This window comes from Numida meleagris, chromosome 4 (genome assembly GCF_002078875.1).
Source record: "Numida meleagris isolate 19003 breed g44 Domestic line chromosome 4, NumMel1.0, whole genome shotgun sequence".
NCBI classification, from domain to species: domain Eukaryota; kingdom Metazoa; phylum Chordata; class Aves; order Galliformes; family Numididae; genus Numida; species Numida meleagris.
The window spans coordinates 60577554-60604861 of record NC_034412.1 but is presented as its reverse complement, the minus strand read 5'-3'; the positions used below and the strand labels follow the sequence as shown (position 1 = coordinate 60604861).

Below are 27308 nucleotides of genomic sequence, written 5' to 3'. Positions count from 1 at the left end.
GAAAAAAAAAAATTAATCTTTATGCAGACACCGGTTAAGTTGATTGCACCTTAAAAGCAGATATTTTTCTTTTGCTCACAATATACTTCTGGAATGACTAAGATCAAGTATAAACATTTGCACTTGGTCAGATGAATCTCATTTTGTGTTCCAAATCCAATGTTGTCATAATTATAATATTTCCTCAGTGCTTTGGTGGTCATGTCCTGTTTAATGCAACAGAGATTTCTACCCTAAGATCTAATTGTCTATTCCTTACACTGCAAATTTGTCCTCGCTAGTCAGAATAGCTTAAATTGATATTGTTGTTTAAAACCCATTTAGCGTCTTGTTCTCCTGTGTAGCATATTTGGAAAGAAAGCAGAGATTCCAATGGGAGAGCATTCCGCTTGGATGCTTTTTAGTTTTAAAAATACAAGGCCATATCTTTTCAACTCCTCTCGCATGGAAATGACCTAAATATTTGCTTCAGAGAAACTTACGTAAATTATGTGTTGAGGCAGAGTGGCTGGAACATGGCAGAAAGCCTGAACTGTCAAGACACAGGACAGTTCTGTCACAGTAGAAAGCCTAACTCTACAAGCTAATTACTTCTTTATCTATAGGATCACTCAGAAGGTTATCAGAGAAGAAATGATAGATACGTCATCAGAGCTGTTGGAGATGCTCTTGTCTATTCAGTTGCATTGAGCTGTAAATCTTTCCTTTGGGGAGACTGAAAAAATCTTAGTAATCTTTTTTAAATGACAGCATGAATTAGCTACTGGGAACTTTTGTTTAGCTATCATTTATAGCTAGTATCATTTTATATTTCTAATCAATTAGCCATGTTACTTTTATGCTGTTGTTCAGTGCATTTACTGCATGTACGCATATGTTCTATCTTAATTTGATCTGAAGCTCCTATGGTACCTTACACTGACTTGGCTGGAATAATAAATAAAAAGTACATCCTTAAAAGAGGTGAAGAAAGGGAATAGTAGAAATGCTGGTGTTTCTGTGTCTGGCTGATGCCCTAGGAAGTCTGACTTCTTGAGCACGTTGTTTCAGATACAGCAGTGTGGAAAATTATTCACTGTAGGAAGTAGAGAATTAGATCTCAGATCAAAAATACAACTTCAAAAATTATTGAAATAGTTTTATATTTTATGAGCTGCTACCAGCTTGTATAACATTTTACCAATCAGTCATCTTAACATTTAATGTATAAAAGCAATTTGGTTTAAGTAGCAACTTCTGTGAATTTTAATTTACTGAGGCTGATACAGGTGCAGCTCAGCACAGCCCAGCTCTTGTTTTTAAAAGGAGTACACTTTTGTTTGAAACAAAGCTGTGTAAAAATCCTTGGCCAGAAGATACAGGCTGAACAGAAGTGACAGGAAAGAGGAGAGCTAGGTCTGTTTGAGTGTGACACTTCTGGGATTAGCAGGGCAGTGCTGGGGGATTCTAGGTGTGCTTGCTCCTCCCACCCTGCACTGGCATAAGATAGAAGCAGTCAAACCCAAAGGAATAGGCTTGGCACTGACTGTACAGCTGATCTGCGGTACTAAGTGCGGGAAGACACAAACCTTGCTTAGTAACCATGTGTCCTCAGAATGAAATCCCTAACTAGAATGTGCATGTCAAATGGCAGCACTGGCATGCTCCCTTAGAGCTGCAAAGCCATATTTCTTTTCCCAGCAGGGTAACTGCATTGACCCATTCTCACCAGCTGGTTAAACGATTCTGCTCGAGTCTACAGAATTTCTCAGGTGTAGCAGCTGTGAAAAGGGTGCTGTGTATCTAAGGCACATTGCTCCACATTAAAAATGTGAAAGAAAGTAAGCACTGATTGGCCTCCAGATATTCTTTCTAGGTCAGAATCCATTCATGTTGGTGCTTCAAGTGTGAGGAAGTTTTCAGTTGTAGTGCTTTACCTGTTATAAGGAAACCAAATTTCATTCTTCCTCTGAATTTGCTGTCATTTGTTGGTTCAGTGTTTTCTGGAATTCAAAGCTTGTTTTGTTTATTTGGATGATGGCGTTTCTTCTGAAAAATTATTTTGTGGAAAAAAGCAGTCAAATGTGGTTGTCCTTAGCCCTGCTGAACATGTGAGAGTCATCAGAACTGTACCACTCACATTTCTGGTGTGCTGCAGCCTTCAAGGCCTTCAGCAAAGCAGTTTAAGTATCATTCCTGAGGGTAATATTTCATGTATCTGTTGTCCTACTTATTTATATACCTGGGCCTAAAAGAAGCCAAATATTTTCCATTCCAAAGGAACCCTATACAAGTTCTGAACATTTGGAGGAGGGCATTCTTCACTTTGCAAGTGCCCCATGTGGGAGGGTTGGGTCAGGATAGTGATACTTCCCCATACATCCTCATTTGTATTTACTGACCGTGAAGAAACTTAACTGCTCAATGCAGGGTCTTCTGGAGTACTGAGACAAAAGGTATCTCAAAAAGACAAGGCAGGTCACTAATCATAATTCTTTATATAGAGGTTTTCTTCTTCCCCTTTTACTTATTTTTGCCACACTGGAGTAACTTTTTTTTTTCTTTTTTAAATTTAAAGGCTTCTGACACTATAAGTTTTCATGCAAACCTAAGCAAACTATGATCCTTGAATGGCGTCTCTTCCTTTTGTGAATTCAGGCAGGGAGAAGTTAGGGAAGGCAGAAAGCAGTTACAGCTTTTCTTATTGTCAAAGGGGCTGCAGAAACTGCTTGTCAGTGTGGTAAATCCTATGTGATCTTAAGGGCTGGAAGAATGATTTGCTTCAAGTTGTTTTACCCCAGTTTGACTACTGGTTTCACACTCCCTGGCCCACTCTACTAGTAACACCTTCTAGTTGAGCATAACATGCGCTGTTTCCTTCTAGTTGTCTTACTTTTGACAGCAAGTTGCTTGGTGCCAAACGTACTAATTTACTTCAGCAGCAAAGCTAGAGCTTTGCCTTAAGGATGCATTTTCTTAGCAGCCATTTATATCTGGTCAAGAAATCTGGAGCCATTGAAAGATATCTGTAACATACCATGTAAAATGGATGTCACCTCATTATGGGCCATCATTTTTCCAACAGAAGTATGAGCATCTCCAGAGGAAAAAAAAAAAAAAAAGAAGAAGGAAATAATGACAGTGTGTGGCTAAGCAGAATTTTTCACTTGATCTGGCTCATGAATTGCACCTTTAGCAACTTGCCCAAATACTCATTTACAAGTAAATTAAATAATCCCAGAATCTGACCAATGAAGTCTTGAGATATTCTGCAGTTGTTGTTTTACTTGAATACAAGTGGGTTTTGTGAGGCTGAGAGCCAAAAGGTGACTTGAGGCAAAATCAGTTTATTTTCTGGAAAGGAATAATTTGTAATGGAGGACAGAGGAGAAAGGGCCACTGCTGGAGAGGAAGCCAGGGACTTCTTGCTATAACTTCTCATTTGTTTGACCACAGTCATCTTACCAGTCTGATTTGCTCAGTGGGGCTTCTTCCACATGCTGGACTGTTCCCAGTCGTTGTTTCTACATAATACTTTCTAAAGTTTTTGCTTATAATGCAAATAGTAAAATTAAGAGATTAAGTAAAAGGAAGGTCCTGATATTTTGTGATAACTTTCAGATACATGTGTGCTTCTACTGAAATGTTACTTTAAGTAATGTGCTGTAGTTCCAACAGCTGACATATGGAAGTAATAGAGAAAAGAATTACAACTCCCTTTTTATAACCAAATGAAGGCGAATGCTCTGGGGACTGTCACACATGACATATGGCAAGAGGGTTTCCTTCCACCCATAGTGATTTGCTGCCATTCAGGAAGCTCATTAGCATTCTCAGAACAAGGTTGTTATTGATCACATTATTTTCTCACCCAGAGGTTAAACCACGCTTAGCACATTTAAGGAAGAAAAATACTGCATTCCCGGCCCATGTCCCTGCTAAGTAACTGTTTCTTTGCTTACCTATGTCACAGGTCTTACAGTTTAACTGTTACGCAACTTGATAAAATATTGCACTTTTGATGTTGATGTAACTTCACAGCTTTTATAATTAACACACTTCCTGACTTACCAAAGGAAATTGCTTCTATAAATCTACTGTTGATTTCTCAAATAAGTAGATGCGCAGTGTGGATGCAGTCATGTATATGTTTCTAGCAGTAGCGGAAATCTTTTTCATTTTTAATTCTCTTCTTCTCTGTAGTGGTGAACGCTTTGATATCCTTAGGCTGAATTAATTCTCTTACTAGTGGTGTCTGCCTTTTGTATTTTCATTGCAGTTATTGATGGAATTGTGTACTATAAGAGCTATCTTATTTCAATATTAAGTAGTTATTAATTATATTATGTTAATTACTAATGTATTGTATTAGTTATATTAAGTAGTTATGCTCTTAGTATGAACTCTTTCTAGCACTGCTTCTATCTTTCCCTTGACTAAGTTTATTATGCAGAGATATCTTTACAGTAGAATGTATGTCTTCACTTTCAGAGAAATTCACAGCAAATGCTTGTGTCCACCTAGCATGCCATACTTGAGTGATCATTTTTGGTTCACAGCCATGCAGTTAGCAAGTTGTGTCTCCTTTTCTTTTCTCAGAAACTTGTAATTTAAGAATGTATGTGAATAATTTCATGGATGAGATGAAAATTCATGCAATTCTGCACATTTTACTTTGAATATAGTCAACATAACCTAAGCTCAGCTCTGTTTGGGTTGATCCGTATGGCTACGAAAGCAAAACCTGCCATTCTAAAACTTATAAAGTGAAATGTGAGTCAGGCTGTATTGAAACCTTAGTATGCGCTGTAAGACATTCAGATCTGCTGGATAATTCGTCTCTGCTGAAAAAGCCTTTTCAGAGTTTCAAGATCAGTACTTTCAAAGCTGTCTGTTGTTGTTCACTGAATAACAACGTCTTGAGAGCAGAAGAAAAAGGGAAGTTGAGGGACATCAAAGCTCAGTAAGTACCTTCTCTGCGTTAATGCACCAGACCTGAGGCAAGATTCTAACGTTCTGTGGCATGTGTGGCATCCTAATTCAGGACTGGCTGTGCACTGGAACTGCTTCCAGCCTACTGGCAGTGTACCCCTGAACTATCCACTTTGGTCCTCTCCTTCCGTACGCTGCAGGCTCTCTGGCCGGAGGCTCTTTTTATTCTGTTTGCACCATTCTTTATTAAGTCTCTGTGCTTGCTGAAGGCATGCTGTGAAAAGCACTTTAGTAATTCAAATAATAACAATGCAACTACAGCTGTACAGATTCATAGCCATAGGAGTGGCTGGTAAAAGAATTATTCTGGGCTTTTTCGAATGACAAGCTTGCTGTCCAATTCCTTCTGCAAATGGAATGGAATAAAACTTTCACAGGCAACAGACTGAAATGTGGTGTAGACAGTTATAGAAATCAAAGCAATTAACTGAAAAACAGTATCAAAATTGGCCCTAACGTCTTCCTAGATTTTCAGTCATATCAAGAGGCACAGTATGGCAAGAAGGAAAAAAAAATGCGGGGGTAAAAGTGGGACGCTTTTTCAGTAGCAGCTTTTACAAGAGCAGCTGCATGGAAAGTGTCCATCCTTCTCATCCAGTCAGTCTGGAAGATGTCAGTGCCACAGCATGACTTATTCTGCAGGGTCATGCTTACAAAACAAAGTGGAAGAAATTCAGTATGTTGACTGTATGTTTGTAATCCTTTATGGAATAACAGTGTCATGTTTCCATACAATTCTAGTTTTGTTTTCTGTGCAGATTACAGTGTAACTGGTCTTTTTACATATAAGATAACGCAAGATAGAAGTGATTCTTCCTCTTTAAAAATCATGTTTGACAAAGCATAAAATCCTTATGATCGATTTGAAAAATAAAAAATAGGAGATTCCTTCTCATACTTTACAGCCTTTGAGATAATTTAGTATTTTTCCTTAGAATATAGTTTTATAGTGGGAATAAAAAATAAATATTATTGTATTTCACAAAAACTAGATTATATGTGTCAAAGCAAATTGGGGTGAAAAGTAAAAGATCAGTGACTGTGCAAAACAGGAATCTCTTGAACTCATTCCAACCCAAGACAGTAAATTTGCATGGCAAAGGCAGTGCCATGCTGTATAGGCATACCAGGTTAGGTCTAAAAACACTGGTTGCAATTTGTGGAACTAATAAGCCATGTATCTCTACATCAAGCTTCCATTCATTTCTGCTTTCAGTGTTAGCACTCCTGAAATAGCTCAAGTGTCTCTGCTCCTACTGTAAAGCTCACCTGGGACAAAGGTAACTAAGGGTTGCCTTTGATGTTCATAGAATCATAGAATTAGCTAGGTTGGAAAAGACCTACAAGATCACCTAGTCCAACCATCCACCTACCACCAACAGCCCCACTAAACTATGTCTCCCAACGCTATATCTAAACGTTTCTTGAACACCTCCAGGGACGGTGACTCCACCACCTCCCTGGGCAGCCCGATGTTACTCTAGAGGAGCTGAAATGAGTCTGAAAAAAAATATTTCTTTAAAAAGGTTGGGATTTTTTGTTTTGGTTTGGGTTTTTTTGTTTGTTTGCATTTTCAGTGTGAGACATATGTCTTATGCTTGGTCCTGTCTCAGTGCCTCTCTTAAGCTTATTAGTAATTTTTAAAATGGTACTCTTGAATATGTTCTAAAACCAAGGTGAGTAGTAAATTACACCTGAATTAGCAGTGTAATGTGGATTGAAATTTAAGCTTTTTAAGAAACTCATATTTTACAATAGGAAAGTACTTCATCTTTCTGACCAAAGAGATTTCTAGAATATCATGTTCAGTTCTGCACCATTTAATTAGAAACATCTAGAGACTGCTTAGGTAGAGACACCAGAACAGTCAGGAAATTTCTGAGCTAGGACTGAAAAAGTAAAGGCTAGAGAACTTGGCAAGTAATGGTGACCAAGGCAGAAAGCAATGGGCTACAGATGTTTGTAGACTGAGAGCAATGAGGGTGGATAAGAATTACTTGATGTAAGGCACTGAGATATTCGGGTGAACAGCCAGTAAAAGTTCCTTATAATAGCGTGTGTTTTACGTAGTTGAATAGAGGGTAGTATCCAAAAGGAAGCAGAAGGATTATGTAAGTCTTTAAAAATCAAATTTAGCAAGAGAGGATGAAATATGGAAGCAATATAATATTGGCAGGGAATTTGTACTGAGACATACTCTCAACCTCTTACAGTGTAATGAGATGCAGAGCTCAGTTTGGATCCCTGTATGTCAGTTTGAGTCCCTAGGTGTAGAATTTACTCAGCTGGGATGTTTACCTACCTAGATGTAGTTTCTATAATCTTGCCTTTTAGAAATGAGAGCGGTTATGCAAAACCAGAAGAGATGTATTAACTATTCAAACTAAGTAATCCCCCTGTGTTTCTCTTACTAGTGTCCCATGTTTCACACAAAATCTTGATATTTTTTTTTTCTCTGAAGTATTTCTCGTAGACCAGGTGCTATGTAGGAGTTAATGAAGCTGTCCAAATTTTGATTAGCCTATTTTAAGTTCTTACGTCTTTTCTGTGTTGACAACATATAATCATAACTTTTCACAAGCCCTGTGTTTTGTGTCAGCTCTTTTGTGCCAGCCTTCCTTGCCTGCTTTTTCATTTTCTATCAATTATTTGATACCAGTGCTGATGTAGCAGAGGAAGTTCACTCAGCGACTTGGAAACTACTAATAAAAAGAAAGGGGTGAAAAAAACTTGTTAGTGATACTTAGCTGGCGAGCACGCTGAAGGCTGAATTCCCAGCTGTTTCTGTCATGAAGCTTTGAAACAGAAAGAGAACATGAAACTCTTCTTGATTAAAGATTTCATGGCAACAAAGGTGGAGCTTAATAGAAAAAGAGCTTTGCTAGGCATCAGCTCATCCAAGACGAGGGAGACGGACAGGTGAGTAGATACATATTTTTACATAAGTGAGACAGTAAGAGAAGCTTCAACATCTATTTGGTGCCACTGGGGGAGGAACAAGAAACAGATTTCTGAGTAGACTGTAACATCTGCGTGCTGCCCAGCCCGTGGTACGGTTCGTTTATTCTGCATGACTGAGATGTGGTAGCTCTGCTACACTTGTCTGAGCAGGGCAAGCAACAGGCTGTTTGTTATCTGAATGAAAAGAGAGAAAGTCTTCATTTATTTGTGCTTTATTTTATTTACTCTCTAACATCTTAAACTAAGTATTAGCACCAATATTATTGTGCTTGTCTAAAACCCGTAAGGGAAAAAATGTATAATGTGAGGAACACCAAACCTCTCTCTCTTTTTGTCTGGTAACAGCATGCACTGTCCAGTATTATTTTTCAAGCTACCTAAATTGCAGCTTGTTCTTCCTTAGCCTGCGATCTGAGTTTTGCTGCGAACACTTTACAAATTTATTTTGTAATTGTAGCTAGTGTTAGTAATCACTCTAATTACTGGAAAAATCTTGTAAAATTTTAAATGCTTTAAATTTTGTATGCTCTCGAAAAATAGGTAAATACCACCCACTATGATACCAGCTATGATTGTCGGTGTAATGTGGTCAGAATTTCAAAATCTTGTTTATTTAGAATTCTACTGAAGAAGCCCAAGCTTTTCGACTTACGGTACAGCTCAGTCCAAGTTTATCCAGGGTCTGGCACTGAGATTCAGAGAATACTAATACTGACAAAATAAATCAGACTGAAGCTTGTTCACAAGGCCATATTTACAGATGGTTGGTGCTTGATGTACGCAACAGTGACACCATAATTTAACTTCCCTTTCCAGAAAAAATCATGCATTTATAATGGCTCTGTTTGCCTTTGTCAATCCATCAACTTAACGACTTTTAACCTGCAGGCCAGTTTCAATCCAACTTGATAGACATGGACAGTTCTAAAAGATGGTTGGATTCCTCCTAGATACCAGGAAATCAGTGGAATAAGATGTATGCGGATTGATGCATGTTCTAAAACAGAGGTTTCAGTGAGATCTGCTTTTATCCCTTTGCTTTGACCTGTCCGTGGCTTGTCAGTCTATGTCTGGAAGCTAGTGAAGGTGCAGTGTCTCTTATTCATCTAGACAGGATGTGTGGGGCAAGGTGGAAAAGGAAGGCAGGGCTTTAGAAACCCAAAGGGGAGGTAAGTCCCAGGTGGTGTTGTGGGATGAAATGCAGACTACTGCACAGTAAGAGTAGGTTTGGGGTACAAATTTCTATAAGAAAACAATTTTTATGGCACAAATTACTTGTGTTCCAGCAGTGAGTGAAAAGGTAGACTTGAAATCTAACTTGCATCTCTAAAGTCATTGTCATTTTGGATATAGAAGCATGAGAATGGGATAGATGTAGTGACAGCTGCTGCTTTGTGAGGCCACTGCGGTCCCTTCTGCTGAGAGATTAAGCGTGGAAATTCTTCCAGTATTGAATCTTCTGGATATTTTCATAATCCAGCGGCTGTACAGAGCTGCATGTTGGGGTACAAGGGCCTCTAGCAGCTGAATCAGGCAGCACGTGATGAATAGGCGTGCACACACTTTGCCACATGGAAGGTGGTGGCCAGTCCACACTGTGGAGCTCAGTCCTGCTTGGGGAGCAGCCCTCCTCCTCCAGCCAGATGCTGACTGCTGTGCCTGGTGGCTGCAGTGAAGGCAAAAGCTGGAGCTGGCATGTGAGAAAGCATTAAATAAGAGACAAACATGGTGTTGACAATGAGTACAGTATTAGGAGTTTGAGTAATATTTGTGTCCTTTCTGAGAATCACAGAATCACAGGGGTTGGAAGAGACCTTTAGAGATCAGGTCCAACCCCCATGCTAAAGCAGGTACCCTACAGTAGATCGCATAGGTAGGCATCCGGACAAGTCTTGAATATCTCCATAGAAGAAGACTGCACAACCTCTCTGGACAACCTGTTCCAGTGCTCTGTCACCCTTATCGTAAAGAAGTTCTTCCACATGTTAGTACAGAACTTCCTATGTTCAAGTTTTAGGCCGTTACTCCTGGTCCCATAGCTATGCACTGCTGAGAAGAGCCTGGCCTCATCCTTTGCCTCCCACCTTCCTTTAAATATTAATAAACACTTATCAGATTCCCTCTCAGTCTTCTTTTCCCCAGGCTGGACAGACCCAGGTTACTCAGCCTTCCCTCATACAGGAGATGCTCCACCCCCCTAATCATCTTTGTGGCCCTCCTCTGGTCTCCTTTTAGGAGATCCCTGGCTTTTTTGATCTGAGGAGCCCGGAACTGCACACAGCAGTCAAAATGCGGCCTCATCAGGGCAGAGTAGAGGGGGAGGATCACCTCCCTCGACCTGCTGGCTGCTCTCTCTTTTATGCACCCCAGCATGCCATTGGCCTTCTTGGCTCCAAGGGCACACTGCTGGCTTTTGGGCAGCCTGTTGTCCACCAGGACCCCCACGTCCTTCTCCGCAGAGCTCATCTCCAGCAGGTCATCCCCTAGCCTGTACTGATGAGCTGGGAGACTAAAAAATGTATGTGCCATTGGATTGGATAGCCACTTCTAACTTCGCTGACAAAATATTATGCAAAATTGACAACGTTATTTGCCAAGAAGTGAACTGGAATAGGAGCTGATCTACTCTGTCACTCTAAGAGATGGCCGGTCATGCTCGGAGTTGAGGCAGCTGAGCAGCGTAAGCTACTTTATGGCACAGCTGCCTAAGTGCTTGCACTGTGGGTAACAGACCTTGTTTTCCACTTGTACTGACCGGTTCATCAAAAATCATCAGATCACAAGAGTTTTAACTGGATGAATACGAGGAGATTTTAAATGTGTTATAAGAGTTGCTTTGTTCTCAGTTTGTGTTGTACTCTGAGAATTTACCTTTTTGTACATGCTGTTTCATAAGCAGTGAATGAAAGAACAGGTGAGTTTTCCAATGAATCCTGCCTGACCAAAATCCAGGGAAAATATCATATGGACTAGTAGGGTGTTTATTAGTTCTACTTCAATTGGCCTAGGTTTTTTGACCTTTAATTAAAAGAAATGCAGGTCTTTATTTCTGTTAACTGTAGGATAATGAGATCATTTAGCTGTTCAGTGGTAGTCACCTCTTTCATCAAAGTACAGTTTAATTAAGAGCTACTAATTGCAGAATTCCATACAGAATCCTGAAAACAGCGTAATTATATTACTTTATTAAATACTATTGGCACCAAGTATTTAAAACCTTCAATTTACCTTGCCATAATTAGCTTATTCTCATTAGCTGCTATCTCAGCCTCTAAGAAGTGAGAAGCTAGTGACAGAACTTATTCAAAAGTATTTCTTAAATCTCTTGATTGTACAAATGATACAACTGGATGAAAGAGCCTAATTACTTGAAAATGTGTAATTGGGCCGTCATTAAGATTGTTATTACATGATACAGAAAATATCCAAAGGAATACCCAGCAACATTAAACTTGTGTTCTGATGGAAAACTTTGGAAAACATTGTCTCAAATGACTTGCATCAAAAGTGGCTACATGTTTAGTTTTTTTTTTTTTTTTTTTTAGTGTTCGTTAGAGGACATCAAATTCAGGTCCCTATCTCTGATAATCAGAATTCAGTGTTTGCACAGTTACAGCACCTATGCATATAAACTGTAGGCGTCTCTCCTGGATTTTTTGAAAATCAAATTCACTGTGTCTCATACTGGATACTGAAGAAACAAGATGCACATTGTCAAGCTTCAGCCTTCTATCTCATCTTATTAATGCTTTGAAGAGCAGCTGGGTTGCTGAGTTAGTGATGCTTATTGAATTTATTGAAAAGGTTTGCACCAACTTCCTTACTTGTTGAGTATGGTCCGTAATGCTATAGGAGATCTGTTAAGCTCCTCAGGTGGATGGTTGGGGCACAGTCCCAGCTGACGCAATCAGTGACAGCTTTGCCTGTCCTGCACATTAAACATCTGGGCTCTAAGGAAGTCCTGTTAGATAATCTAAAAACACAATTGCTGCAGGTGGAAGCTAGCTGTCAGTAAACCGTACTAATTTTTAAATAATTGACACCAGGTACTTAAATTCTTCTCTGAATAATTTTTGCACACGTTTTTAGTTTTAAATTCTGCCATGGTCCTCTGTGTATAGGCATCTTGCTGGCATATGGTACTTTCAAACTGTTAATTAAATTGTCCTATTTTTAAAAGACCTGGTAGACTTTTCAAAATCTGTTTGTAATTCAAAGAATATGTTTTCTTTAAGTCACTGTATCTTAACAAGCATTATTTCCCTAATTTTTAATATTTTGTACAAAATAACATGCATAGTTGTCTTGAGCTCATGTAGAATCTGCTATGTTATGAACTTCAACATAGTTATTATTGGTTTAGCTTTTCCAGCTCTGTTTCAGCAGTCTTTATACCTCTGCTGGATTGTGTCCTACTGGACATCTTGCTTTTGCCAAACTGTAGAGCAGTATCCTCTCCACACACAGTTTAAGGTCTATTTATAATTTATGGTTTCTGGCAGCTCAATGCTTTGCTGGAAAGGCTGAAGATTTTTGTTTTCCACTCTTGCCATCTCTGTAGCACCAGCTCAGATAATAGAATGCACAGAGAAAATGTAATCATTCTTCTCCTTTTGTCTGAAGGGTATTCAAAATATTTTTCAGATAAACCTGGTATACCCAAAGCAATTATTCTTTCTCCTGCATAGATTAAATGTTTATGGTAATGGGTGTCAGAATGATAATCTTGGAAATCCAGAAAGAATAGACATTGAATTTTAATGATGTTCTAAAATACATAATTTATCTTGAGGGAAACGTTTTTGCTCAGAAGTAAAATAGACTGTCTAATAAAATAATGATTCTCAGCCATGTGGGATGGACCCTTACTGACACTGCCTTATGTTTCTCCTTGCTGTGCTGCCTTCCACTGCCTCCAAACACCCCAGATTCTTGCTGCTGCCTTCATTGCCATAGCTCCTCAGCGTTTGCTATCACTGCAATGTTGGGGCTCACTTTCAGTTTATCCCACTGCTGCAACATTTCTCACGGGTCTCTGTGGATCCTTCACTGCTCTCTCCCTTCCTTAGGCAGCGCATCCCTCCTTCTTCCTTTTCTTCCATAAATCTCAGCAGTGCCAGAGCAAACCCCAAAACCAGAGACAGTTTGTCTGTGGTCTGTGCTAAGGTGGGCCATGTCTTACCTCTAACTCTGCACGCCTTGCTAGCGCCTCAAAGCCTAGGAACCAGAATCCAAAACATGATGAGGCAAACCTCAAAATACACATGGGTGATTTCAAGTAGTGATTGTTGAATTGCTGAAGCACAGTGCTTTAAAAGAAGTTAAAGCTACTTCTGCATCCAAGCACCTATAAAGGTACTTCACGTACTTAACTCACGTGCTTTCACATTACACTTTATACCAATTTTAGATTTTCAGAAAGTTCTTGCCTTTAATAAAGTGCCAGTATGACATAAGAAGCAAAGTAATTTGTAATTCAGTGACTCCTTTGATAGCATGTGAAACAGCAAAGTAAATGTTCCTGAAAAGAGATTTGTGAGGCTATGTCTACCTTCTTGCTAATTTAGTTGAAATCTATGTAGTACAAGTAAAATTAACAGTTATGAACTGGTTTGCTTTTCAAGTGTCTGAGTTCTTTAGCAGCTTCTGAGTAGGAAAATGGTCATAAATATGTTGGTACGGCTACAGAAACACACAATAGTTCTTTCTTCATGAAACAAGATTAAAGCATTCTTGATTTATGTATTTGATAAGGTGGGATGTTTGGGGTAGAAGACTTTGTTGGTGCTGAAGAACTTACTACTGTCTGTTTACTGAAGACAAGTTGACACTTCTGACATCTCTGTAACAGGCTATAATGGGAACTCATGTGAAGAGGCACGTGAGAACAGGAGGAAGAATGGTTTCCTGACTATGGAGATGGGAAGCAAGTTCTGGTGATAGGAGTTTTATGCTTGTCTTTACTGCTGATTTACTTGAGCAAAAGCTTTAAAGCTTTTGACAACCCATTGTCATCTGTCTGTGCTTCTGTTTGTCCTGTCTGCAAGGTGAGAAAAATGAAATAAAGCTGTTTCCTTTGCAAACAAAGTTGAAATTACTGAATGAAAAGTGAGTAAAAAAAGAGCTGAACATTCTGGTTGTCAAGAAAGGAGGCCATCTTTTCAAAGGCAGGAAATTTTGTACTTTTTCACGTTCATTCAGAAACTGTTCTCCTGGCTCCTATTGTTGCAATTGTGATCTTAGAGCACATTTTCTCTTAAATTCTCAGTTAACTGAGTTCCTCATTGGTATCGATTGATAACATAACATTGGTAATTATAGCCACTTATGTTTGCTTAGAAGTTTCATCAGAAGTGAAATTGAAGTAACTTAAATGGGATCACGCTGATTAATCACCTGAGAATCTGACTTCATTTACAACATAATGTGATTCCTTATATTCCTTTCATTATACTATAAGTATGTCAGATGCAAGGACTGGAAGAACTCTATCTTACTCTCAGCTCAACTTTTATCTATTCCTTGGATTGTAACAGGGCCTCTTTCTGAGATTGTTTCGGACTACTGGTGAATGAAGGGATCTCTCATCCTATATTGAATTCTCACATTTGATTTCTGGCAAAATAAATTTCCTAAACCTAATGGGTGAGCTAGGAAAAGTTTAAATACTCCATTGTAGCTGTGTACATAACAGTGATTACACAGCCAGCAATTTATTTTCCTTACAGCAGTGGAAGTATGGCAAATTGAGTAAGTAATTATTTATAAACAGAGGAAGATTTTACTGAATGGTTTTTAAAACACAGTCTTTGGTACTAGCATATTTATATAACATCTCATACCCAGAGGGACTTTTCATAAAACAATTGTAAAATAGAGAAAATATCGCCAGCTTACCTTCAGTGTATAGAATAGCGTTAGAAATAAAATTTCAGGCTCTTCCTCCCCCCTACTTCTTTCTGTCTCTGGTAGAAACTCACAGTAACCGTCCCTGCCATCTGCTACTATATATTTTTTCTGAGTTTTAACATTTTGTTTTTAGAACCTGAAAGATTAGTAAAATGTCATGTTACCAAGAAAATAATCATAGGCACGACAACTCAAATGTTATCTCAGCTTGTCTGTACAAAAGATGGTTCACAGTAGGGCTGCGCGCTCTGTCTGCAGGTAGAGCAGGTGAGCAGATAAGCGGTATCAGCTGATACATTTTCAAACAGCAGTGCTAGATTTTAGCAGAACATCTCCTGTTGATTTCAATGAGAATAATGTGGCCAAAAAAAACCAGTGGAATCTCTTTTGAAGTTCATTCTGTAGAAGATTAACTCTCCTTTAGAGGTTCGTGTTATTTGTGACAGAAGGAGATCAGTGAGGAGTGGAAGCAGAGCTTTCTTACTGTGACTGCTGGCCTAGAGGAAATGCAGCCCCCAGGAAGTCACTGTGAGAAGGTGCTAGTCACACCAGCAATACTAACTCCCAGTGAAGAACTAATGAAGCGCTAAATTATATTATTATGGAAATGTCATGAGTTTTTTGTACCCTGCTCCTAGCCCCTGTTTGAGAACCTGGAATCATGGCTGTCCTGTCAGCCAGGTGGCTGCAGCATGCCCAGAACTGCAGCAGCAAAACTCCTTTTGAAAAGTCTTTCTCGAGCATTTCTAGTCTCTCTCTTTCCTTCCTGTTTTTCCATTGACTGGGACTCAGAAGCTAAGAAGTTGTTGGAAAGGTACGGGATAAGGCCTTCAGCTCAAAAATTGTTCCCCGTGCTTCGTAGTTCAAAGGTTGATTCTCCATGGCAGTAAATGCAACATAAAGAATAACATAAAGAATTTATTTTTAAATGTAACCTTGCCAGAAGCTGCACACAGTAGTCCTCTACAGAGTTTTCTGGGAGGGGACTGATAGCTTTAAGGAAATATATTTGATATTAAAATTTTAGAAATACTCATGTTATAGTCAGAGTTGCTCATTTGGGACTTTGCTTTATCCTGAAGCCTGTGTAGCTAAACTTTTATCACAGTGAATGTAATTTTTTTTCCCTAAACTCCTTGAAAGTCATGCAGCGCAGGAAAATCCATAGATCTGCCTACCTGCTGAGCTGCTGGGGAACCTACTTCCCTGGTGTGCAAACACCTTCAGAATTATATTTTGAAGGATTCTAAATGTCTGTTATGTTCTTCCAGTGGGGCCTGTTGAACTCAATTCAGAGGAAAAGGGGTTTGTAGCCCATTCATGTCATCTCACTCTTAAGCTGTACTCAGAATCTCTTGCGTTCAAAGTTGCATACTGTTAACGTAAGAAGCATATAGCTGTACGGTTTACCTCCCAGGTTTTTAACTGCACGTCTTACTCAAAAGGTAAAATTTTCATTGAATCAGTTCTTGGCAGCTCAAGGATGGCTTTAATAATATCTTCTGCAGATTTGCTAACTTTCATTAGAATAAGAAGTCTCCCCAGTGATCTTTGCTCTGTCAGCCTGTGCAAAAGTCCTTGTTACAGTGTTGTGAGATTTCTCTCCTTATTCCACTTCAGAAGTCTTCAGCTGGTTTTCAATTATCTCTATTCGGTGCTCCATTTTACTCATTCCTTTAGCAAGGCTGTTGTTTGCAGGACATTTTTCAGGTATTCCTTTCTAGTGAAAGATGATCTTTGCCACGCTGCTGCTGTTCCTTGGAGCCTCCCTCACTTCTGCTGCTGGAGCTGAAGACTGAGGACACTGGAGAGGCAGGCTGATGGGAAAGAAATGTGATTCCTTTCCTGACCTGAGCAGACCTCTAGAAATGGGAGACAGAAAAGTGGTAGCTCTTTTCAGAGATTTAGTTTTGTGATGGATGTAGATTTAATGAATACGTTTATTCATAGTGCTCTGGTCTGCTGAAATAAAAAAGCAAGGCGAAGTGCTAATGATGACTCGGAATTGATTGTACTTGTGTTCTGTCAGCCACGTCAGTGAGATTCAGTTCAGCAGCCCCTCAGGACAGGGACAAAAAGGACTTTCTCGCTGCCAACCAGCTCCCTCAGGCACCTGCTTCCCGGAGCCAGGCGGAGCCATAGCCCTATCTACTTGCTGAGGCCTCAGCCTCAGGCCATGGCCTCACCTTGTGCCTTCCCCAGGCTTGCTGCTGCTGTGGAGGTGAGGGGCTCTTTGTTCAGTGATGAGCAGAGTGGTAAGAGTACTGGAGAGAGACTGCCTTCCCACTCCTGGCAGTCTCCCAGTGGGGGTAGGTAGAAAGGCTCAGCACTGTAAAGGGAGAGCAGAGCAGAAACAAGATACATGCTGTGGTGTGTGGCCATCTCTTTATGGGGATGACCTCTGGGCCTGCTGCGTTGGGCTGCTCTTGAGTTTGGGTGCAGGAGAGCCCCTGTTAATGTCACCTTTTGCTAGATTTTATCACTCTAATGTTGTAGGTAGGATAGTTCAAGGAAACAGGCTTAACAGACTTTGTGAATAGAGGTTGTACTTTCATTAGAACTGATGTAGATGAACACTATAAAAGGCTTGAAGAACTTGTGTGCTCAGAAGCTTGTCTGACAAGGTGGATATCACTTCCATCTGTGAAATGGGGCTGTATTTTAAGAAACGGTAATCTAGCTATGCTATAGCTATATCTAAAGCTGGACTTGACTTCTGTGCTAACATTTTGTTGTCTTTGGCTTCTTGGTTAAAAAAAAAAATATTGTAGTTAAGTTGCTAACAAGTTGCTAGTGTGGTGAGTCACCAGCTGCCAAGAGAAGCTGTGGATGCCCCATCCCTGGAGGCATTCAAGGCCAGATTGGATGGGGCCCTGGGCAGCCTGATCTAGTGGGTGGCAGCCTTACCCACAGCAGGGGTTTGGAACTGGGTGCACTCTAAGGTCCCATCCAATCCAAGCCGTTCTGTAATTCTAATATAATGAAAGTGTCCATATGGATCTTATTCTCAAGGTACTAAACTGTTGCTAAATTTCAAAAGTGGGATGCCTACTCGACCTTGGTACCTTTGAAAATATTGTTATGTTGAAGTTTTTGTGATTTTTAAACTCTTACCATTTCACAACATGCTTAGAGGTACTTAATTTTGGCAAGGGTATTATCTTTAATCATTTTATTACTACAATTGTAGTACAATGCATGCTGCGTTTGAAAACTCTTTGCTGACCTTTGATGTATAAATATGCCTTTCTTTCCAAGGCATTGCTGCTTAGCAGTCAGCATAAGTACCTGTTCCTGTGTGTGTGTGCTGTAGCGGATATGCAGCTCTGCTGTGCTGTGTGCACTCACAAATCCTGAAGACTCTTGAGTACTCTTTAGAAAGCAGTTATCAAATGCTCACCTAAAAGCAGTCAGAGGAATGTGCATTCCTAGTGTAGTTTTACAGGAGGCTGTTTATTCTTAAGTTTTGTTGTTGCTTTCTACAGGTTTTTTGTTATTGTTTTGTGTTTTTGTTTTTTTTTTTTATATCGAGGAGCTGGGTTTTATTTGTTACACTTGGAAAACTGAAGTAGTGAGCAACGGCAGAGTAGAAGAATTTGGGGAGATAACTCCTTAAAGTAATCTTTAAATCTTGGGAGTAACAAATCAAGAAGAGCATATTGAAATCAAAGAGTGAAGCTGTATCTGATGAGTAACAGCTTTCGCCTTTCTTTCTACATGCTGTTTTTCATTTGTACTAATTTAGTGAAAGTACATTTATGCTGACAGACAGTATCATAACTGTCTGAGAAATGAGTCAGAATTTGGGGGTAGGATTAAGTTCTTTGATGTGGAGTAGGTTTAATTTAGCTTCTTTCTGTCTTCCTGGATTTTTTTCATTACCAATAATTTTGGAACATGAATAAAATGCTGTGTATGTACTTGACTTGATCTAGAGAAATGTAACTCTTAAATGCTGTTCACTTAAGCAATTAGAGCTGTGGTCTGGGACACAAGAGATCTGAATTTTGGTCCTGGCTGTGATTACTCAGATGTGGTTAATCAGGGAAAGTTTTTCTCTGGTATGTGCCTTTATTTCCCAATCTAAGGATCCAGGGAGTAAGACAGTATTCAGTAGAAGGTCATGTTTATGAGAGAAATTATGCAGTTTGCATGCTGTCTTTGATCTTTTAATGATAATTGAAATAGATCATTGTAATATATAAGGAGCTACTTTTACATAGAGAAAAAAATGGAAAGATGTATGCCTTTAAAAATATTTATATTGTTACATGTAACTTCTGTACCAAGTGTTGTTTTCTACAGTTAGATTTGTATGTTGTTTTTTTTTCAGGCCTTGCTTGACACTCAGAATCTTTTGAGAACTCAGATTACAAATTTTACTTTCAACCTGGGATTTTCAGGGAAATTTTATCACACAGGTAAGAAGGAAAACCTAAAATTACTTTAATTTTAGTGGTGTTCTTTGTAGCATGATGCTCTTTCTTCCGTGTTTCTTTGAGACATAATTTGTGTGATATATCAAATATTTTTTTTCTTCTAAAATTGTGCTGGATTAACCTTTTGTTTGAGCTGTAGTCTCTGTGAAACTAATCATGTAGGTAGAGTCTATAAATGCATCTGCACCTCCATTTCTCTATTTAAAAAAATATATCTTTTGTCTATTCTTTGCATAATAGTCTGATAAGGAGAACAATGATTTGGAAGCAGGAGAGCCAGGCTAAAGTTTCTAAATATCAGAAGAGTAATCCATTCAGAAAAGACTGAATAAGAGGAACGTTCCTTTTCCTCCTACAAGGCAGGACAAGCCTGACCACAGGGCCAGGAGAACTTTAAAGCCGGTCCAGTCTGGGATGACAGTTTTCTGTAGGATTTATACATCTTACATGTGTCATTGGATAACAGTGAAATCAGTCCTGAGAGTGAAATAAACTCTCTTAATGTTTCTTTATACTTCAATTCAAAGCGTAGGACAGCAAATTTCAGCTTCAGATAATTGCTACAGAACCTGTCCCAGGAAGTGGAGGGAGAGAAGCATGTAGAATAGTTAGGTGAATTTAACTTTTCTCTGCATCTGTGCATGGAGAATTTAGGTGGTAATTTTAGATGGACAGAAGCATCTCAGGATGAGGAATCTGAAATTTCTAGTAAACTGTATTGCCTGCACTAGGTGCCTGTGGGGAACAGATTGAATTCCTCCGTGACTTTTACAAAAATTCAGTTCCTTTTGACCTGTTGTTGTGATAAATTGCACCAATCAAATGAAATATTCTGTTGACTTCACTGAGCAATCTGTTGAGCAGCCGAAGTTCATCCATTTGGATAGTTTGACCTCTACTGTAGAGATACCATAGCAATACATTTTATCCGTTAAAATAATTTTATACTTAAACCACTGTAGCTATACGAAGAAGTGAAGAATAAGGTATTAATTAGGATTTGATACGGGAGAAGCAGGTGGTCTCTGCTGACAAATAGAAAAAGGCATACATGAAAAATAGGACAACATCAGAGCCTGAAGGAGAGAATCAAAAGACAATACAAGGTCATGTCATAGTTAAAGGCTATTAATATGAAAATAGAAAAGGTAACATAGGAAGCAAAAAAAGGATTTATTTAAAACAGGAGATACATAGAACTTGAGTAGGCTTGTTTGCTGCGCATGTTGAATAGAAGATGGAAGTGCATAAGTCGTCTTGTGCTTAGTTGTGCACCTTGGTCAGAATTACTTGCCGTGTTAAGAAAAGAGGAAGTCTGTTATTTAGAGCCAAAAAGCTGAACAGAAGCACTATCCTTCCAAAGATTTCTTTTGTGCTCAGCCGAAATCAGGTGGACTTGCTGTGGTTTGAGCTCTGCCTTTCAGGCATAACCTGCACAATTCAGAGGGACTAGTGATGCCTTGACTTCCTCACATTCCATGCATCATTTTCTCCATCCATTCCCACCCTTTCCTCTTTTCTTCTGTTGGCTAAAGTGGCCTGGCAGAAACATCCTGGCTGCCAAGCCTGTCACCTGCCAGTGTCTCAGCAGGCAAAGGTACTTTCAAGACCATTTGTTTTGTCTCAGTTGATAGCTCAGATACTTTGGAGGGAGCACGCATGTGGGTTTCCTTGTTTTGGTTGAGCGAGATTTGGCAACAATATTGCAAGTTTGTAGTACAGTCTGACCCGGTTACCAGCTGTAAGCTCAATGAGTTGAGCCTATCACTGTTATAGCCCATCTCTTGCTGAGGCTTTCTTCTTTTTCTGAAGAAATATTTTTTTTCTCCCTGGCATGGCTATTTTACAGCCTTTAGCCACTCCTGTTACTTTCCTTGGTAGCAGGTGAACATGACATAGGGCCAGTTAGGCTCATGTGGAGTCATAAAATCTAATGATCCTACAGATATTGATACATCATTATATATGTCTGCCTATATTTTTCCTTCATTATTTTAGTTCTTTCTGAGGTAAAGAGAAACTGGCAACAGTGAAGGAATGTCGGACAAGGTTTGTTGGAGGAAAAAGGAGAAAGCTGATAGGGTTAGAAAGGCCTTACTGATGGAGAAAACAAAGGCTGAAAGACTGGAAAAGAGAATAGTATTACAAAATACTAAGAGAAAAAGGATTTGTAAAGTTGTGTTGATTTTTTGGAAGGAGTAGATAGCTAGTAGGACTAGCAGCAGATAGGCACACAGTGAAGACTGTTAAGCTATTGTTTTTCAAAGTTTGTCTCATGCAGTCTTTACAAGGCAACCCATTAAGGAATTATTTAAATGTGACAGTCTTTGACACGACTAGCCTATCATAAAAGTGCGCTGGGACTAGAATAAGTATCTGGGCTCAGGGGTTGGGGAGCATCTGTCCTGATCTGTCAGCTCATTAGGCCCTGGTATTTCCCATTCCTGAAGTGCTGTCAGAGACACAGGCTAAGTCTCTGCTAGGAAATTATTTAGAGCTGAAGAGCAGGCATGTTGCTGAAAGCAATGGTCATTGCTGTTGAGTTATGGGAACAATCTCTGAAGTGTTCTTGGTCCAGGCCAACCCCACACTCCTGTGTCCACCCCGGCAGGAAGCATGGTCAGGGACCCATTCCCAGCAGGTACCTGGGATGCAGCTGCTTCTCTTCCCGACTGGAATTTATGAGCATCACATTGGCCAGCTGGCTCAGGGTCAGGCCTGTCACCATCTTATTTACTGATGTATTTGTAGTATGAGAGGTCTAGGAGAGCAAGACAGCTACATGCTGCTGCCTGAGTGATTCCTATTAATCAGCATAGCAATTAGAAATTGCTGCAGGGTCTGTTCCAGGGCGCCATATCATTAGGAACAGACGAGGAGAGCACCTGAAAAGACATCTGTGGACTGAGAAATAATTCAAGAAGCTCCAACCACCTTTTCGGTACCTTTGAAGATGCAGGTTTCTGGGAACCTCTGAACAGGTTGCAATTGGAATAGTGAGAATTAGAAAGAAGATAAAACAATTGTGTTATGCAAAATGTTTTCAAAAGGCTGCTGGAAAAAAAAATATTTCCACATAACATAGTTAACAAAAGGAAAAGGAGTTTGATTGGAGAATAAATTTAATTTGGATAAGGAATACCAGTAAAGAGTTGCAATATTTTCATTTATCCTAAACAGTCTTTTATGCAATTCCTCAACTTCTGTCCCTTAGCTTCTAATGTTATTGATACAACACATGGATGTGAGGACAGTACTGTACTATACACTCAAGATGCTGTGAAAATGGATCGCCCAATCTTACTTCAGGGAAAGGAATGTGTACTTGGAAACATTTAAAATCCTCAGTACTTTGAAAAGTCAAATTTGTTTTGCTAATTTCTTTCTTATATTTTCAAACACTTGCAAGATCACAATGTATACTTCAAGGATTTTTATTTTTTTTTCAGGCACTGAGGAGGAAGATGAAGGTGATGACCTGCTGTTGAGATCTGTGGATGAGTTTTGGTGGTTTCCCCATATGTGGAGTCACATGCAGCCTCATCTCTTCCACAATGAGTCGTCGCTGGTGGAGCAAATGATCCTCAACAAAAAATTTGCCTTAGTGAGTAATATTTTTGCTTTTCATATTGAATTTAGGTATTAAGAAACCATTATTTCTGTTCTTTAGGAAAATCAGTGCTGGCAAGCTGGAGAATTCTGAACACATCACTGAACCTGCTCTGTCCATCTTCTAACTACTTGAGTGCATAGAGAATCAACCACCCCCACCATGCCCTGACTAATGCACTTTAAGAGAAGCAGGACAGAATACTTAAAATTTGGAAACATTCTAGTTTGTTTTAGCAACGGGGCTGTGTAAACAACTAACAGATGTCTGGAAGACAAAAGCAGAGCGTGGCACAATGCCTGTGCTTGAGATCTGCTGCTGTAAATGCACTTCAGCTGTTCTTAGTGGTCTCTTAGGCTGGAAAATTTCAATGGAAATTTTACTATTTAGGTGTATGTTTTGCACAGATAATAGGATTTGAGGGCCAATAGCTGTTGTACTGGTTGAATGTAAAGACATAAAGAAGTGTTATATCAGAATACCTCCAAAAATACTATTTGTTGAAACACTTCTATTCTTCCAGTGGCCTAATTTTACTTCCCCTGCTCAAAACACAGTGGCTGTTTTTTAGCTGGTAGGTAATTATTTTGTTTCTGTGAAGAAGAGATCGCTTTGAAATACCAGTGCAAAAACCAGTATACTGATGGTCATTTGTCAGTGAGTGGAGGTGAAAGGCATAGATATATCAAGCAATTAAAACTTGTGTTTGAAAGCTTTGCTTTAAGAACAGTGTATGCTTTCTTCCTACCAAAAACTTTATCAAGTCTACTGCAAATTGTAGTTATACTGAGTACAGGCCACCTTGGTTTTACTGTTTCCTTTAAGGAAAATATTTCAGTAAAAGAGAGGACTATGAAAATTTAAACACTCTGTGTTTTTTCTTGAACTTCTTTTTTTTTCTTTGTCTGTGGTTCTGCATACTTTTGAAAGGTCCACTTGAAATTAAATTAGTTCTTGTAGTTCTTGTGTGATGGAAAAGGACCTAAGACATCCCCTGGGCTTAGTCTACACGATGTAACTATTAAAGTGTGTTACTAGAAAAAGTCGTATTCAACTGGTTTAGGTAATTTCATCAGTTCCTATTTTCTTCTCTACTTTCAATACTCTTAATACGTAGAGATACTTTATATTAAACCTTTCTCATGGCTGAAGCTATGTATAGTAGCCTGCTACTCGTTTCATTTGCTTAAAGCACTGAGATTAATAACAGAGATCAGTGTTCTCCTTATTTGAAAGAGGCTGAAAATGCTGATGCCTTATCAAACTAAATGTGCATAGTGTGTGTGGAATGCTCAACTTGGGAATTAGTGACTGAAATCGGTGAGATACTAAGACATTGAATATGATAGGTTCATAATTAGAATGAAAGATATTGGTTACATATTTAATTCTGCATATTGTAAAACTTGAAAAAGAAGCCTTAAAATCCAGACGTTTGTTTAGAGCTAAATGAGGAAGATTAAATGGGACATTAGAGAATACAATTTCTTACATGTTCTGTAAAGATTATTCTTTCTGATGTTTATGCATGCTTAAGTGAAGTAGAAAAGATTAAGATAAAAGAAAAAGGAATTGAAATATCTGTGATGAAATTAAATAGTGTAAAGCTGTGTAACAGATTGTGTCACCACTCTTTTATCTCCCAAGCACTAAAAACCAAGGCCAGATCTTACTCTTTCCTACCATGGCACATTATGCATACTGCACTCCAGCTGCAGAGCCGCAGATTACATGCTCCGTGGGTGTGGTGAGATCAGTGAAGCGGTGCCTTGGTCTCATTGAGGAACACTGAGACCTTACCAGAATTCCAAAAGCTACACCAACCTCAGGGTGATAAAATCTTATGTCCCATTTGGTGTTCCTAGTGTGCTGTGCGTGGCCATAGGAAAATAATAATTACAACTGTATTTTAAATATTAAAATATCAGGTTTCTCCAATGAGATTAAACCATATCTGTCTGTTAATCACGCCATTATACAGTGAGAAAACAACAGCTTTCTTCCCGTGAAGATTTAACAGCTCTCTTCTTATTTCCCATGTTCTTCTGGAGCAGAAACAAATGCTGTTTTTTGCAAATTAGCTTTGTTTTGAGCTGTTAGTAAAGCTATCATATCTTACTTAGATACATCTAATATTGAATCTTGACTGTTTAAACTTAGCATAAATAATAAACATTAAGAATGCATAGGTGCATCTTCATTTGTGCATGAACATGTGAGAAATGCTCGGAATCAAAGATTTCTGTTCAAGTAAGATGTTCGTGAGAACAGCAGTTTATTCATTATTACATTAATGGGCTCACGCTCCCTACTGGCAAGGGAGAAATTGCATGCCTAGTCAATGAAATCCACTCCATTACATTCCTTGGGGCCGACACATGTAATATCTCTCCTGGCACTCACTGGTTGAGCATCTCAGGCTCACAGTCTTCCTGACACTGTTGCTACGATATGTTTCCATATAAGGTTTGTTACCAACCTATTGTTTTTAGGTATGTTTTGTACTTTTATATGGAGATAGGAGGACAGTGTTTCCAAAAGTTAGCACATTCGTTCTGTCCTGTGCTAGGCTCTCCCTGTCCTGCGTATTTACCTTACCTTGTGCCTGTGCCAATTCTACCCAGGGCAGAACACCGTAGTCTCAACTTCACTTTGTTCAGCAGCTTTCTTTGTAGAAAACAACTTATTCTACAATACATACAGAAATACTGGAAACTTCCACTGCAAAAACAAAATCTACCTCTCACAAACATACACCCACCTATGGGTACAAAAACTCGTGCTTTTCACCCTCTATGCACCTAATAGTATTTGTGACTCAAGGACAATTTACCCGTTTAGGTTGAGGAACTTCTAAGGAAAAGGATATCTGCAATGAAAGCTACTGTAAAATTCAAGGGATTCACTGTTCTGGAAAGCAAAACACACATAAATAGGAGAAAAATCTCTTACGGTGTTTGGAAAGGAAGGGGCATATTGTTATTCAGATTTCGGTGTCAAATGCTTATACACAGCACTGTTACTTTCTACAGTGAAACCGGAAACACAGAAGATCCAGTAGATGTGATTTAAAAAATATCATAGATTCTGTGTAAAATTCTTGGGTATTTTAAATTAGAGCATCTGTTTGTACCTGATGAAGTTGACAGCAGTTAAGCATGCAACATTTTATATTAAAAACATTACATTTATTGCTGTAATGTGGTCTTCCATGTAATGAATTGCTTACACATCACTTGGTTTATGTACCAAATATTTGTGAACATGTGATAGTGGAAACAAATGAGGCTGTGCAGATTCAGTACTTTAGGCAGTACAGGAACTTTTCAATGTAGGCAGAAGAAGAATGTCTCTTTCAGGATTTTTTTCATTGCAATATTGTATGGATTTTGTTCAGCCTCCTCATAGTGTGTCATAAGCACTTCCTGCAGAACGCACTTCCTGCTCAGGCTTTTCTTTCTTGTCAGAAAGAGTTCTTTCATGTCTACCTAATCTTCTTTCACATTAAATCCCTTATATAAAAAGTGGGACAATTCCCATGTTTTTCAGCATACCTTTTTTTAAAATGTGTACCCTGTTTTCTTGTCTTTGCTCTCCTGTCCACCCAGTACATCAGCTTTCATGCAGTAGTTCTTCTCCAGAAAAGGTGAAGAAAGATTATTTTTCTAAGGTCATGAGCCCATTTTGCTTTGAGATAAGACTTAAGAGTTTTTTGTATTCCTTAGTAATTGTTTTATTCAGTGGAAGAGACCCAAGTATCACCCACCTCTTATCTTTTCACATGAAGAGTAATTGGAAAATATGGTGAAGATGATGGCACAAACAATATGAAAAAAAAAACCTCTTAAACAATGCAACGGTTTTGTTTGCAACGGCAGTTTTTCAAAATATTGCCACACAGCATCATATGGATAAGCAGAAGTATGTGCTTGTGTGCTCTTCTTTTGAAAGAAAATAGAAAAAGTGTCAAAATTCATTAGAGTACATTGGAAACCAGAAACTGGAAAGAAAATACACTGAATCTCAAGAGAAGATAATGCTAGCAAGGTCAGTTAAATGATAGAAGTCTGCAAAAATGAAAGATTTACTACAAAAGAGAGTGGTGAGGTGCTGGAACAGGCAGCCCAGAGAGGTTTTGGATGCCCCGTCCCTGGAGGTGTTCAAGGCCAGGTTGGATGGGGCCCTGGGCAGCCTTGCCTAGTATTAGATACGAAGGTTGGCGGCCCTGCCTGCAGCAGGAGTGTTGGAGCTTGATGATCCTTGAGGTCTCTTGCAAACCAAGTGATTCTATCATTCTATGAAAAAGGGTTATTCTATGAACATCTACTTATTGTCTTCAGTTTTACACATCACAATTTTTTCTCTTTATTTAAATGACACTAAAATGGTTGTTTTTTGAATATGATTTTATGCTTCTA

At 39.0% G+C, this 27308-nt stretch overlaps 1 protein-coding gene across 4 annotated transcripts in view; it reads left to right on the top strand.

The window, feature by feature from the left end:
* The window catches only part of LOC110398213 (bifunctional heparan sulfate N-deacetylase/N-sulfotransferase 3), a 75776-nt gene that overhangs the window by 14184 nt on the left and 34284 nt on the right, over positions 1 to 27308 (top strand). For all 4 annotated transcript variants that reach the window (XM_021395670.1, XM_021395668.1, XM_021395669.1 and 1 more), the window contains exons 3-4: positions 19175 to 19262; positions 22730 to 22884. In XM_021395670.1, coding sequence (XP_021251345.1) covers positions 19175 to 19262; positions 22730 to 22884 — 243 coding nt within the window. The remainder of the gene's footprint in view (positions 1 to 19174; positions 19263 to 22729; positions 22885 to 27308) is intronic.